The sequence below is a fragment of the Quercus suber genome, unplaced genomic scaffold (genome assembly GCF_002906115.3).
Source record: "Quercus suber isolate HL8 unplaced genomic scaffold, Cork oak 2.0 scaffold_384, whole genome shotgun sequence".
NCBI lineage: Eukaryota > Viridiplantae > Streptophyta > Magnoliopsida > Fagales > Fagaceae > Quercus > Quercus suber.
The window spans coordinates 114,344-126,405 of record NW_027069836.1 but is presented as its reverse complement, the minus strand read 5'-3'; the positions used below and the strand labels follow the sequence as shown (position 1 = coordinate 126,405).

Genomic DNA, 12,062 nt, shown 5'->3' with positions numbered 1-12,062 from the left:
AACTACTATTTGAAAATCGTTGCATCACCAAATCAATGAAGGCCTTATTTACAAGATTATCTATCTCTTGTACATTTTGGTAGCGATGATTTAGAGCAAAATAATGAAAGTACCACCTTGAAAATGGCTACTCTCTCCTATTCTACCTTTTATATAAAACTATAACTTAACATTTGTCCCAAAAACTTAAAGCTAACAAGAGATAGAGTAAAACCTCTTCCTATCCACATATATGACATAAATTCACCTAAATAAGAGTACACTAAATCCTAAGAAATTGGCCTAGTGATTCCAAAATCCTATGGCAGTCATCAAGTTATGAAGGTCTAAAATTTTAGTTAACATATTAAGACTGCTCTTAAAAGATTCATCTATATAATTATTTGATATGTGATAATTATTTGATGTGTAAGATAGGATGAGTAAAACACTAGAATAAAAAGTAAATAGTTGAGATTCCTTTCTTATCATTTACCCATTTTCAATTTAATTTGAGACAAAGAAACAAAAGGTGAATGGGGAGTGACTAACCCATCTCTTCCCTCAACAAGGAAAATGCATGAAAGGATAGAAGTGAGAGTGGACCCAAAGCCATACTAGAGTCAGCCCAATGAAAATAAGGCAAACATAGCTTTCACTGTGTCTTCCATGCCCTAGGCACTTTTAGCATACAAAATCATTAATTATGTGCTTTTATCACCTTCATATCACTATTACTAGGTTCAGCACCACCCAAAATCCTAAACTAGTGGTTAGGTCTTGAATTATCAAGCTATCGAATCCATCTATCATGATATTCAAATCCCTCAATATAGTATACACGTTTCATGCTCTTATTAGAGATTGTTTTTGGGCCTAACTAACACTCGTTGTTTCAAAATCTACCTCTTGTTTTTGGTATTTGGAATATTTCTCTTTCTCAAAACCATTTCTCATGTCCTTTCCTACATACTATGTGATTTGTAACGAATACCCTTTCCTTTAGGTGATGTGTTAAGGCTTTTAAAATTATATCCCTTAAAATAAAAAGAAGAGTGTTAACATAATCAAATATTGTTGTCTCACACACACAAAAAAGAAACTGTCATTTTAGTACTACTTGCATATGATTATATAATTATATATACCATATGCATAGATCGATTAAAACATTCTATAAAAATTCATGCTAGCATCACATAACAGATAAGGTACAGTATGGTCCGTTTGTTTTCCTTCAGTCCAAAAAAAAAAAATATTAATAATAATAAGAATGTTGTGGTCCACAATTTTCCTGTCGGTAACGCCACTGAACACATAAACACGTGATGAACACATTCACAATTACCAAACTTTGAATACATATTCACAGCACCATACAATAAATAGTATACAGTTGTCTGGTGCTGTGATACACATTGTTTCGGCCAAAAAAATCCTCTCCGTACGTTATTGTCAACCTTAGCTTAATTAGCTAGCGGTTCTTTGCACTCTGCACACTGACATTATGTCACTCTACAACATCCACTAACCCATGTCTCCTCCTCGTCACTCACAGATCAAGTAAACAAACTCAAATTTGAACCATGCTCTTGATAACCACAAAAAATGCTATATCCAATTGCAGCCCATCATTTTAAGAGTTCGAGGTTGTGAATTCGAGTAAACAAGCCTTTACTATTGGATGAATGGTCCCAGCCATTTATGAGTAGAGTTTTAAGTAAATAGCCTTACTATTGGATGAATGGTCTCATGCCATTTATGAATAGAATTTAAGTAAATAGAGGTTCATAACCATTTTACGAGTTTTAGGTTGTGGATTTGAGCGAATAAGCTCTACTTTTGCATGAATGGTCTCGAGTTTAAGTAAATTGCGGGCAGTATTTACGCCTGTAAACTCTCCTTGTTTATTCAGCAGAACAAAAGACCCAATAAATTTTTACACAAATTTTTCGTAGATGACAGACTATAATTACTACAATATAACCACCAACAAACATAACCATGGTCAGAAAAGCTGTGAACTTAGATGTACATGAATTACTCATGATTCAAAATTATTGAAATAATTTATCGTGATTAGTAAATAATAAAAATAGTGTAAATAATAAACTCATAAAAGTGACATTCTCACTCCCTGTCGCATTAAGATGCTAATCAATCCTTTTGTTTATTTACTAGTGTAGTGGCTAACAAACCACATCTTGTAGTCAGTCACATGAAAACACAGAAAGAACAAACAGACTTAACTAGAATAGTAAATAACAAATTAAAAAGCAACAGCTTCTTAACGACTACACAATACACTGATAATATTTTAAACCAGATATCCCATCCAAACCCATCCCTTCCCCATACACCAAACACTACATTAATACAATCAAAAGTCTAAACAACTCCACTAACAGAGGATTTGAAGTCAACACCATACCTTTTTCTCTACATGTTATTTTATTATTACATTATGGAACAGCTGCTTGTGTTCTCATCACTGAACATATGTGCTGCAGAGTTATGATCACTGTAATTAGGCTGAGTGTAAGGGTATGGGACATTGTAAGGACTAGGACTCGGACTAGGGCTAGGGCTATAATTGTAGTAATAGCCAGTGCTAGGTGGAACCAAAGGGGCCCTTTGATACATCATCTGGGGCTGTTGTTGCATGGCATGCCTAGTCTGCATGTCCATGTTCATCATCATAGGTGATGGATGGTTGTTGTAACCATTCATGTTCATCAGCATTGATGCAGGGTATTGTTGTTGACCAGTGGCATATCCACCAGTTGGGATTCCACCAGAAGATGCCTGATGAAACCCATTGTTGGATTGGACTGGAAAACCTCCCAAACCATTGGGATTGCCTCCTAAAGCAGCAGCAGCAGAAGCAGAAGCGGAAGCATTAATCCCATTTCCATGAAAACCAGCTAAATTCATCATGGCACCAATGTCATTAGCCCTTTTGGCTTCCCCAGCATTGATCATATTGTTCCCACCACCCAAATGAGCAGCATTCATTTTCAAAGCTGCAAGAGTTTTTGGATCAATCCCACCTGGACTAGCCTTCATTCCCATATTCTGAAGATCTGTGTTTCCTTTCTTTCCATTTCCAGCATTCACATGTCCAACATTATTGTTCATTTTTCCATTGTTGGAACCTGTAGCTATGGCTCCAACCCCAACACCCTTCTTTGCATTGTTTGCTTCAACTTGCTGCCTAAGCAAATTCAGTTGGTTAGCTTTCTCCCTGAGAAACCTAAGTTCTTCCTCTTCATAGTCCTCCTCCTCCTCATCATAGTAATCATCATCTTCTTCAGAGCAGAAAATAGGAAATTTCTGCTGATTTTTGAAGGCTTCAAGGCCCTTCATCAACCCTTGCTTTTGACCTTTGTTGTTCTTATCATCTTTGATGCAGTTGTTGTTCTTCTGCTTTTGGTTTTGGTTTTGGTTGGTTTTCTGTGACCAAAGCTCAGCATATTTACCAGCTCTGACTAGTTTCTTAATCAGAGTAGCAGCATCTACACATCCTGAAACTGTGACCTTTTGCTGCTCAGCTTCTATATTTACTTGGTACACACCTGTAACAGTAGGGAAGAACAAGGGGAAACCAGATTAAGAGATTGTAATGCACAAAATTCAAAGCTTAAAGTCTACTTTCATGAGAAATTTGCCTAAACTCTTTGGTCTACGAACAGTGAACTTTAATTTTCTTCTCTCAAATAAAGGTAAAATAGTCAGTCATTAGCATCAATTATTAATACCCCATAACAATCATTACTTTTGACAGAAAAAAGACAATTCTTTACATGCCATTTGACTTGGAACAGAGTAACCACTAACCAATGTACTCTTCGGCTGTTGAGGAAATAAGTTTGATGTTATTCTAATTTTCAGTAAAGCTAAATATGTTACCAAAAAAAAAAGGTAAAGCTAAATATTATTATGAGGCTCAGTTTACTTCATGGTTTTTGTTTCCACAAAGGGCCAAGAAAATAGTCTTCATTTTTAAAAATTTCTTCCAACATTTTCTCAGTAGCCAACCAAGCTTTTAATAGTACACTGGAAGTAACATATAACAACGGACAATAAAGTTCACACTATGTTGAGTCACGAAAAAGAGCAAAGACAAGAACTTGTAATACAAACTAAAAGGATGATATAAGACAGTGAGCACCTTCTATCCTCTGAAGAAGTTTCTTCACTTTCTGCTTACACCCATCACAGTGTATGCTCACTTTGAGAACACAAGTCTGTAGAGAATGAAAATAAAACAAGAAGAAAGATTCTTAAGGAAAAGACGACCAACCCACTTTGCTGTATATTCATAGTAAAATAAATAAAAGAAAGACTTGTGAAGACAGAGAGAATGTGGTAAAGAGAGAGAGACCTGAATCTTGAGGAGCTTAAAGTCTTCTTCTTTAGTCATTTCTTCAGTGCTGTTTGTAATGAAAGAATTCTTTCTCTCTCTCTCTCTCTCTCTCTCTCTCTCAGTGCTACAAAAAAAGGATAAACACCTAAGCTAGTGTGGGTAAAAGAGTTAGCAATGGCATGTGAGTTTTCTATAACTTATAGATAGATTCTTCCTTTTATCTCTTTGGTCTTTGCTTTCACTTCTCTCCTCTCCTTTAGTTTCTCAAAACCAAAACAAAACAAAGGCACATGGGTGTTGAACTTAAAGTTAAAATATTAGTTTATAAAAAGGAAAACATAAATAGTGACAAACTATACAAAACCCAAATGCCAAGACAAACAGGTGGAAATTAAAATCACAGATACTGAATAGGTTAAAGATAAAAAGGTAAGAGAGAGAGAGAGAGAGCAATGCAAGTAGGTGAAGGAGTAAAATGTGGGAGAGAGAGAAAGAAGCGGGTGATCTGATATTCTGAAATGATGTGATTTAACGTTAAATACTGAAGAACAGCGACTTGACAGGCCGACTTATTTCTCTGTCCTCTTTGTCACATCTACTTACCTCCATATAAATAATTTTTTCTCGTGATAATTTAAATATGAGAGCTCTGAGCTTAATGTGTCTCTCTCTGTGTTTTGGATTTTGAAGTTGAAACTTGAAACTAATTTAAGCTCATGTGTCCTGTAATTTATTTATTTATTTTTAGGTAACCTGGGCATTAATGCTCACATTTTAAAAATGGGGTATTTGGCTAGCTCTCAACCAACTCATTTTTGACAAACAATGATAAGAGCACTCAACGGTCACACCATCATATTCTTTTTTTTTTTTTTTGAAGAGGTCACACCATCATATTCATTGGCCATTTATAAGGACATTCAATTTGACACGTTTGAGATTGTTTTGATTCTGATTCTTTTTATGTTTTAAAATTTATATTTTTGTTGTTCATGTTTGATTTTGTTTCTATATTGACTTTACCATTTATTTTCATTATTAATTTGAGTATTCATAATGTTGTTATGCATAGATAGTGAAATTTGTACATTCTATAATATTTTAAAGTTATTGTTTAATGAAATAGTTAAATATGAAGAGCATTTAAAGGTCAAATTACTAATAAAATAGACAGCATGAATCAATATGAAAACAAAATCAAACGTGAAGAGTAAAAATAAAATTTTGAAACATATAACTGTAATGAAAACAACTCTAAATTTTAAGTGCAAAAAAAGTGCTTTATAGGCTCAATAAGAGTTGATTAAGTAAATAGCAATCAAAATGGTAATTGCTTGGGGGGTTTTCCATTAAAATCGGTCAAATAGCTTCGGTGGCTTTTCCATTAAAGCCTGGACAGTACGAGCAAGGTTGACCTTCATATAAGAGGCTTTTATTTTTTTATAATCCCCAACTTTATTTAAACAACAAGAGAAGCAGCATCTTTGAATTCCCTTTTAGTACACTACTACTTAAGCAATGAGCTAACAACCTTTCCATGAGCACATAACCTTGATTTTTGATTGCATGAACCTTTTTGTTAGGAAAAGAAGGGCGATATCAAGCATGCTTTTTGAAAAAAAAAAAAAAAAGCAAAAAAATACTAACTTTTATGCAGACTAGCTAGCAAGTGACTTATGACAAAACCCGAGAAGAACAAATCAGATTTTATATTAAATTACTTAATTTTGTTCTATGTAAAGAGTTCATTATTGGGAGAAGTTATTATTGGACATTATCGGGCATTGTTGCTTACTGGTAAGAAATACAGAATGACTGAGCACATGTTTAACCAAAAATATTGCTGTGAAAGGTATACCATCGATTTTACCATTTAATACTAGACACTAGTACATATATGTATCATGGAAACTGGGTAATAAAAGAACATTGTAAAAAGTGTTTTTCAGAAGAAATGTGTCTGTACCATTCTTCTTAGCATATAACTGTTCCTTGCAGTGTAAAAATCACTTTCCTTAATGTCACATTATATATATTTGCTAAAATGTCACATTTAATGTATACTTCAAATCCAAACTATGAATATATTGATCTTGACCACCCTGAAATATTGCTGAACACCTAATGGTTTGGTTGAACTGACTGCAAAGTCCTGCATGTTACAAGAAAGTTGCCAAATTCACGTCTAATCATCCTCTCCAAGTTCATAACCAGCCCATCTTCTCAAAAAAAAAAAAAAGTTCCTGACCAGCCCAAAAGAAGAAATAAAATATTTAATATGTTTGAACCATCTTCATTCAGGAAATAATCGTGAACCTGAAATAAGAACTATTTAAATTAGAACTTGCCTGAATAAAAGGTTCAACAACTCTAAATAACTCTTCTATAGTAAACTAATTCAAATTTTTCATACAAACACACTAAGGTGAAAGATTTTGAATGAAAACCCCGCACCTTTAGGCAAAGCCCTTTGAGAATACCTTGATTGATCTCTCTTTGATGCTTGATGGTTACACCATCTTACGAGCCTGAATTACATGTCTTACCTGGGCCTCTAGAACCCGTGTTTTCTTCATTGGATTCAAGCCTAGCATGAGCCATCAGCTCACAACCATGGAAGGGAAGAGCTACCATTATTCCTACTTGTAATTTGATTTGATTTTCAATTTTTGTCGAGTATCAATTGTGATGCATACTAGGTCAAATTAACCCTTTACTCACTTCAATTAGAGACACCGAATTTTACATCATGTTTTAACATCAAACTCACAAAATATTTAAGATATTACGCCACTTATCCACCATAACCCAAAAAACAAAAGGGTTTTAAGGGTGTGTAAAAATCAGTGAAATTTCTGGTGTTGGAAAATTATTTCTTCTATTAGATTCAAGCCAAATCTTATTCCATAAATGTTTCTGACTATGCAGTATGGATGGAGGATATTCCACTAACTTTCTACTCTGTTTTTCGGGTTGATTTAACCAATTTTTTTGTTGCTTTAATAAAATAGTTGCAAGTCTTCTTTTTCCAAAAAAAAAAAAAAATGGAAACTTTTCTCTCTCTCTTCTCTTTTTTTTTTTTTTTTTTGAACAAAAAAATGACTCATACGACGTGGTATTATTGCCCTTGCCCACTTAAACCCAAATTTTATGGCTTGGGACCACCGAAGCTGCTTAAGGCTATTCATGTGAGCATAGCATTTTAAACTGAAGTGTCATGACTCGAACCACAACCCTTGGACTCACAAAAATGATGGTTCAAGAAACTTCTACCATCAAGCTGGAGGTCTCTTTTCCTTTATTCTTTTTCGTCTTTTTAGTGGACCTGCTATTACTGTTAGGATAAAATTTAACTACAAAATCGATTGTAACCTTAGATTACAAACTCACCCAATATTTTTTTTATTGGAGGTGAATTTTGACAAATTCACCATTGGATTGCATCTTCTTCTTATATTCTCCATGTTTGCAAAATTTCAAGAAAATTAAAGATCAATAGCTATGTCATCAATCAATTTCTAAATTGCAAGTTTTTATAATTAAAAATTATGCATACAATATAAAATTATAGATTATATAATAAATGATATCCGATTAACACAAAAATTGACATATGCATTAAAAGCATAAAAAATGTAATTTAACAGTTAGATTTTTAAAATATGCAGTAATATTTATTTTATTAAGTGAGTTTGTAGCCTAAGGTTACAACCAATTTTTCAGTGTTATTGGTTAAGCTTTTTTTATTTTATTTTATTGGAAGTTTATTGTATTTATTTTGTTAGATTAGCTTTTTAAAGTTGGCCTGTTTGGTGAGTGAATTCAAACTCACATTTTCACATTTTAAACAACATTACACATTTTTTCATACACTTTTTCACTCACATATATTTCAAAAAATTACAAACAATAATTCTCAAACTACTCTACTAAACACCCTGAATGTATAATTATATTTTTACACAATTTATCTTTTAAATAAAGTAAATCAATAAAATAAAAAAAAAAGTTATATTATTCAAGTTCAAACACACTATTTTTTTCACCTTTTAAATTGCAGACATACAAATATAAGCTTTATCCATATAACAGGAATCACTGGAATTCCGTAGCTACAGGCTACAGTACCGAGTGAGGTCCATATGTACGGATGTTGAGATTCCTGCAATCTTTGGCTGCAAACACGCTATTTAAATTTTGGTAATTTCTGCATTGTTGTATTATGTGTGTATGTTAGCAATAATATAAAGAGGGGTTGAACTAAATTGAAGCCCTTGTCTACTTGTCGTTTAAAGTTGAAGAAGCACTACTCTGATCCAAATAGAGCCCGTCAAAATTTTAAGAGTTCAGGTAAAGGAACTTGTAGCCTCGTAGCACTACAACATTCTCTATTTTATTAAGAAAATTAAGGGCGTGCATGAGTCTTGTTAAAGTGATTTTTTCAATCCCAACCAAACTTTGTTGAGTTGAGTAATTTTATACCCAACTCAAATGGGTTAGGTTGGATAAGTAAATTGTATTTATATATTTCATGTCTTATTAAAAAAAATGATTTTTTTTTTATAGAGTTTGTATTGGGCAGTTTCATTGGACGCGTTGAGATATAAACATATGTCTAATGAAACTATCCACTAGAGACAAGTCATATCATTTTTATGATATATTTAAGCATTTTTTCAATAAATTATTAAAATTTCACATAATCTATCTAAATTACATATTTAATTTTCAAAACTCAAAAAATAAATCAAACTGAAAATATAAAGAAGGTCAATGAATAAATCTATAAATTGGATAAATTAGGTTTAGTCAAATGAATTACAAAACTATCAACTCGTTCTAACTCGAAATTCAAAATAAAATTTCAATGCAACCCAATTCACCAAATCACAAAAAAAAGTGAAAACCCAATTTGGGGCATCTAACTGAATTGAATTGGGTTGGTTTCTTTTCATCATGCACGCTCAAAACATAATTAGGATTTGAATCCATCTCTCCTCTCCAACATTATTCTAATTAACTAAGAACTAATTATCAAGAGTAATCTATAGTAAGATAAAGCGAGAAATTGAAAGTAGTGTGAGAAGTTAGAGGAGAAATTGGTTTACTAGTAAAAAGGCTAGCTAGCTAGCTAGCACTATATAATCTTTGAATAATATATATTCCTGTACTTATTTTCACGTATCCCCGTGACAAGTAGGGACAACCTCACTCCAGTGTGGGAAGCACGACAAATAGGGTTACAGATTACGAGGTCAACTTTTTTTCACATTACCACCTCCTCTATTTACCACTATTCCTACTTTTTCCAGATGATTTCTTTATTTCTTGTTAACCCCACTTCCTTTTTGTTTTTTACTCCAATTCCTGGCTATGACTTTTATACATTTTTTAACTGTGGGAAAAAAAAAAAAAAAAGTGGAATATAGATTTTATCTATGAATTGAATAACTTTAGGTTTAGACTTGTCTACAAATAGGTCTTAAACCTTTCTTTTTTTAACCTTTGAATAAATAAATTAATTAACAGTAACTAAGATGTATACTCAATGTATAATTAAATCTTATGATTTTCGCGTTGTTGTCCTTCCATAGATGTAGTTAATTGATCGGCACAATAATTGGCTTCCCAATATATATATCTTATCTTAAATAAGAAGATTATTGTAATTAGAAACAAAAGTGCAAATGTATACTATAGGCCCATTAACACATCGTAGAAGTCATGAAAATATAAATGGATTCCACATCGCGATAATGTGTCTACACTTTACAAGGCTATAACCCTTTGTCTGTCAATGGTCATTGTGCTTTTATCGCCCAAATAATAACCATGATGCTAGTTGTGTGGCCTAACATAAGGGAAAAGTCACTCAACCAAATTCTTAAAAGGTCTCAAATCAAGCGTCAACTTCTAACCAGACCAAGGTTGCCTTTGGAAACTTGCTTTGGTGCTAGTGGGGTGTTTTATGAAATCATTTTATTATAACTCTAATGTGGTAGACTATGAGTAGTTTGTTTGTTACTTTCATATAGATTTTTAATTTTTTTTTTCATCACTCACAATCTACAATATATCACTTACAAAATGCTAGGTTTGTTTATGAGTTAAAAAGTGAGTAAATTTGCTATGAAGTAATGAATTATTATTTTCAGGACTTTATCTCTCATAATATCCCATGTTTATAACTCATCCAATCATTTTATCGAGTTATTATATGTTAGTTTTTAAAATATTTATGATAAAATTATATTTTTGTTTCCATTTTAAACACTTAAATTTGGGATTTTTTTTTTATAAAAAAATTGTTGTACTCCAAGTATGATTGTGCTTTCTAAATAGTCATTTTGTTCATCCCATAACTAATTTGAACATTAAATACCAACAAAATGACGCAGTTTCTTTATTTTTTTCTTTTTTTCTTAATGATGCAATTTTTTTCTCTCTTAAACATGTGGACTAATATGATGATGCATATTTTTTTTTTCTCACTTTACTTTTACTAATATGATGATGCATATGTTGTTCTCTCTTTACTTTTTCTTTTTAACATGCGTGATAGGAAAATTAAATTTTAAAAAATAACTCTATGCATGTGCATAACATATGAGATGGGTTATATTTATTTTTAGGCGAAAAGCACATTTTAGTCCCTACATTTTTAGGCGATTTCTATTTTAGTCCCTAAATTTTATTTTTACCGCTTTTAGTCCCTATCCTGAAAAACGGTTCCGTTTTGGTCCTTGCCGTTACATCAGAAACGGATATTGCTGACGTGACAAACGGCAATAATAAATAATATTTGTTTAATGTACACGTGGCCTAATTAATAATAAAAAAATATTTTTTGACATTAAAAAATGCCACGTCAGCATATAAATTAAAAACAAATAATTTATTAATTTTAACTAAATAAAAAAAATTAAAAACAGAATAAAAAATTAAAAATTTTATGAATTGAGATCTAAGTGTGTCTTGAACAAGAACAACAAGAACACAAACTTAAACCCAATTACATAAACCCAGCAAGAGCTCAATGGTTCACTGATAAACTTGATTGAGAGAGAGAGAGAGAAGTGAGAATGCTTTTCTGACGAGAACATGAGATAAACATGTCAAAATAACTGTGATTAATTACAAGTTACTTTCACATGAACCCATCACTTTTTCTATATTATTCAAAATCTGCCACGTGGACAATTATGACCAAAGTTGTGGTATTTTACATGATCATAGAATTTTTGTTCCCTTTATTCACATGGGTTTTGTTTAGTATCTGGGGAAAATTTTTTAGGTTTATCAAAATAGTTTATGCACGTAATTATTTTCAAAAAATATTCTAGTAGGCATTACTTCTAATTTCAGTACATCATAGATGGATGGATCTAGTACTCTTTTCTTTTTACAGCATTGATGCAATGCTTGACCAAGAACTCAACACCGTCAAGTAGTTGTGCTTGGCTATACCTATGAGACTAGTAATGGTTGACATACCTTTCTTTAATTGTGGGTTTTGGAGGCCTTTATTCTTTCTAATACGAATCAGGAACAAAAGCACTAACAAAGGAAAACTACATATCTAAATGTTTAGGTTGATCTTTCGGAGAAAACGTTGTCTAGTTCTCTATTAGACAAATCGTAGCATCTTGCTTCTTTTTTCTTTTCAAACGTCCAAAGAACTCTCACCAACAAGTCTCTCTTCTTCCCCTCCCCCCCC

General features: G+C 32.4%; 1 protein-coding gene across 1 annotated transcript; it reads right to left on the bottom strand.

Moving 5' to 3' along the window:
- Positions 1–2,211: 2,211 nt before the first annotated feature.
- On the bottom strand, positions 2,212–4,693 carry LOC112025509 (heavy metal-associated isoprenylated plant protein 37). Its single transcript, XM_024058187.2, has 3 exons — positions 4,364–4,693; positions 4,151–4,226; positions 2,212–3,554 (listed from the first exon to the last, which is right to left on the bottom strand). The coding sequence occupies exons 1-3, from the start codon at positions 4,400–4,402 to the stop codon at positions 2,437–2,439; spliced, it is 1,233 nt and encodes a 410-aa protein (XP_023913955.1). The 5' UTR covers positions 4,403–4,693; the 3' UTR covers positions 2,212–2,436.
- Between the last annotated feature and the right edge of the window lie 7,369 nt (positions 4,694–12,062).